This window comes from Amphimedon queenslandica, unplaced genomic scaffold, assembly GCF_000090795.2.
Source record: "Amphimedon queenslandica unplaced genomic scaffold, v1.1 AMPQUscaffold_13477, whole genome shotgun sequence".
Lineage (NCBI taxonomy): Eukaryota > Metazoa > Porifera > Demospongiae > Haplosclerida > Niphatidae > Amphimedon > Amphimedon queenslandica.
The window spans coordinates 127567-131343 of NW_003546287.1; the positions used below are offsets into that span (position 1 = coordinate 127567).

At 37.9% G+C, this 3777-nt stretch overlaps 1 protein-coding gene and 1 long non-coding RNA gene across 2 annotated transcripts; both read left to right on the top strand.

Annotated features, from left to right (window-relative positions):
- The first annotated feature begins 2667 nt into the window (after nt 1-2667).
- On the top strand, nt 2668-3206 carry LOC109580782 (uncharacterized). Its single transcript, XM_019994325.1, has 3 exons — nt 2668-3019; nt 3071-3130; nt 3202-3206. The coding sequence occupies exons 1-3, from the start codon at nt 2695-2697 to the stop codon at nt 3204-3206; spliced, it is 390 nt and encodes a 129-aa protein (XP_019849884.1). The 5' UTR covers nt 2668-2694.
- On the top strand, nt 3205-3490 carry LOC109580787 (uncharacterized). Its single transcript, XR_002184350.1, has 3 exons — nt 3205-3241; nt 3284-3316; nt 3357-3490. It is a non-coding gene; the product is annotated as an uncharacterized LOC109580787 (long non-coding RNA).
- Nucleotides 3491-3777: the final 287 nt, after the last annotated feature.

Consider the following 3777-nt stretch of genomic DNA (forward strand, 5'->3'; position numbering starts at 1 on the left):
AGAGCAATATTATTCAGCGGTACTCTACTACTGTAGGTCACTAAGGTCAGACTAGTCACTATGGCAACTCTGAGCATGCGCAATATATGACAAAATGGCGACTGAAAAAAGGGTGTGTTATCACGCCCATTATTACTTCTGTTTTGACCTGGAAATAAATTAAAATTTTGAAACTACCTTTGTAGTCCTTGACCAAAGCATAGAGGAATGGTGTAAAAACCAGCCAGAGCATTTTCCTGGCTTAAAAGAATAGTGGGCCTGTAGAAGAAGATGAATGAAGAAGCAAAAGTCTGAAGAATTTTGCAGAAATTTGAATTTTGGTCTATTCTCCAGACTGGCTCCCGCTACATTGCACTCCACTTTAAAGGTACCAGGAGAATCGCTCAGTGAAGGAGAGCTCGTCTAAGCCATTTATAAAGCCATGCAAGGTAAGATAGAAGAGTTACAATCATTCGAAAATTATAAATTTGGCCGCCATCTTGAAAATTGAACCTTAACACTACATATAGGCTACCGCCTATATAATTAGAGCAAAGAGAGGCGTTGCTTGATGTTGATCAATAAAGAATTTTTGATTAAATTAAGAGTCATCTTACAAGTAAAAAAGAATGCGTCTTCAAGACTGCTTAGATTACAAAATAGTAAACTGCTACGAATATCTATTTGTGGTGTAGGTGGATCTTGTAAATCATTTCTAAATGAGGCAAAAAAATGCCAAGTGGATGACATATGACAACCAAAATGTGGTGAAATTATTTGCTCTGTAGTAGCACCAACAGGTATAGCCACATTTAATGTAGGCAGAATAACAATACATAAATGAATAAAGCTACCAATAGAGCAAGAGCTGGAGCAAGAGCAAGAGCAAGAGCAAGAGCAATATCCACAAACAGCTGGATATTGGGCTTCAAGAAATGAAGCTCAGAAGAAGGAAAATGACACTTATAAGTTTAACATTTATATTAGTGGATGAGGTATCTATTGTATCCAAGGTACATACTTATACATTAGGTTAGGAGATATATTTGGAAATGATGAATGGTTTCAATGGAACAATATTTTATTTGTAGGTGATTTTTAACAAATGTCACCAGTTAATGGTTGGCCAGTGTTTAATAAAATTAGCAACTAACTAGTAAAAACTAGACTTGGAGCACCAACTGCAGTTAACATATAGAAAGACAGAGTAGAATATGAAGAACTAACAATAAATGAGCGACAAAAGGAGAAAAATTTTTTATATTGCTTGATTCTGTTAGGCATGCCTGTGTCACTGATGAAACAATAGATACACTTATGATTCATGTATTTTAAGTTTTAATACAAGAAAAATTAAAGGAATTGAAAAGAGAAGGACAAGCTCCAATTTGCCTATTTTTAAGGTTCATGCGTGCCAAAAAATCAATGAAATTAATGTTGGATAGTCTATAAACTGAGAAAATAGAATCAACATGTGTAGATGTTGTTGATGAAAGTTGCAGCACAGCAAAATTTCACAAAAAACGAGGAGAAATTTAGAAATAAAGCAGCCGGTTCAGGAACTGTATTGTCTTTAGCTGTAGGCTGTAGAGTAATGCTAAAATGTAATATTGATGCGATAATAAGATTTATTAGTGGTGCTATTGGTACAGTATTGGGTATTTATGCTACATATATATCTCTTAAATTTGATCACATTGATGTACTTCGTGACATGGCAAGTGATTTATGGTATCTAAGATTTTGTATATCCACAAAAAACAGTTTCCTGTCATACTTTCTTATGCTATTACTATACTAAATACAGCAATATGGTTACCTGCCTCTGCTGTTGCAGAGCAGCAACATGAAAAAGGCCAGCACCTCCAGCTTCAGGTGGATGTGATGTTGGAGCAGCTGGACGAAGTGGCGGAGGACCCAGCAAGTGGTTGCAGCCCTTCACCCAGCAGTGAAGGACCCCCAGCAACTGGTTAAGGACCTCCAGCCACTGCTGTACGACCACCAGCCATCAGTGGAGGTCCACCAGCCAGCGGGGGATGACCTCCAGCCACTGGTGGCAGACCTCCCACTAGCAGTGGAGGATGTCCAGTTAGCGGCACATGTGCTCCAGCCACTAGTGGTGGACCTCAGTGGAGAGCCTTCAGGCACTCGTGGACTGCCAGCATCTAATGGAGTACCTCTATCTACTGGAGGTGGCGGAGGAATTGATGGTGGTGATGGTGAAAGTGGACCTATGGTGGCCCTGAAGTATAATCTGATGTCGGGCACGTTGCTGCCCAATGTCGTGTCCATTGTTGTCCAATGTTGGGTCCGTCGTCCAATATCATATGTACATCAGGTTGATCTTCAATGCCGCCACGCCTATATATCTACCACGTGGCGTGCACATGAGAAAAATGGCTGAGCCTGTTGAAGATGGATCTGGAGAAGAACTCGTGTCTACTTTAATGAATATATCTGAAACTCTATGCGAGAAAGCCATGGCTATTGAGGAATCAGGAGTTGCTAAAGGTTATGAATGAGCTAGTGCTGTAGTGCAGTTACTGTGATGTGTCATAGATTTAGTAAGGCGTGGTCGTGCTCTGCAGGAGAACAACAAGCAGTCATTTTCAACTGATAGACGAAAGAGGGCAAATGAGTTAGAAGTAAGTGCAAACAAGTCATTTAGTTACTGTTATTTTATTATTATTTAATTTATAGATTAATTGTTGCTTAATGGAATGTGGGCGGAGAGGTTACACAAAGTCTTCTGCTGTTTATGAGGTTCAGATCAGTAAGGATGACTCTTACCATTCAGTTATTCGCAAGATAAGCGGCTCAATTGCAATTGATGACTGTGAAGAAAATGAGCTAAGGTTATTCAATGGAAGAGGTGGAATAATTCCAGATGGTTGTATTACTGTTTGTGATAAAGAAGTTGATTGGTCGTTGGGGGCCTTTTTACTAAAGAGACATACCTCTGCAGACAAGTTAACTCTAGGCATAGGCATTGTTGATGAAAAGCTAGAACCAGTTATTTCCGTATCAAAAAAGGCAAAGGGTATGGTAGAAAACTTATCAATACTCAGTTGACAATACTATTGTGATTTAGTCAGTAGTAGTACTCATATGAACACAGAACCCTTGAGAAAGGCAGCAGCTGATCAGAATGGTATCAGTAGTATAATATTTTCAACATTGCTACTTTATATGTATTCTCAAATTTTAGTGAGTGGAAGGAAGGTTGATAGCAAGTCCTCAACTAATGATATAGAATATCAAGGTATATCATTATAAATTGTAAATTATTTATATGATTATGTAGCTTATGAAGCCTCCAACAATGATGGATTACAAAGTTTGATCAATAAGATTTGTTTTGTATTACCTTTTCTTAGTATATTACTCTTCCGAAGACAGTATAATTCTTATTACCCGTGAAGAAGTGTGGGAGGAAATCAATGGAGCTGAAAATGCTAGAAATGGATTTATTCCTGAGCAAGCATTTTATAGATTAATTTTCATAGTTTTACTGAAGGACAATGGTAAGTCTTTATTATTTATTCCATTGTTTCATTTTTTAGCAGATCCGTCTAGAAAAATACCTGTTTAAAGCATGATAGCAGTACTGGCTTGATTACTCCTGTGTCTAAAGGTAATGTTTATTAATGATATTACTCATTTTTAAAAATATTTAAAGGAGCTACTCCATTTTGCTTCACCAGTTGCTCAAAGCCCATCCTGTCCTCCTTAAAGTTCACTCCTATTGTTGCACTAAGTCCAAGTCATCCTAATTGCACCTATAAATGGCAGTGTTTG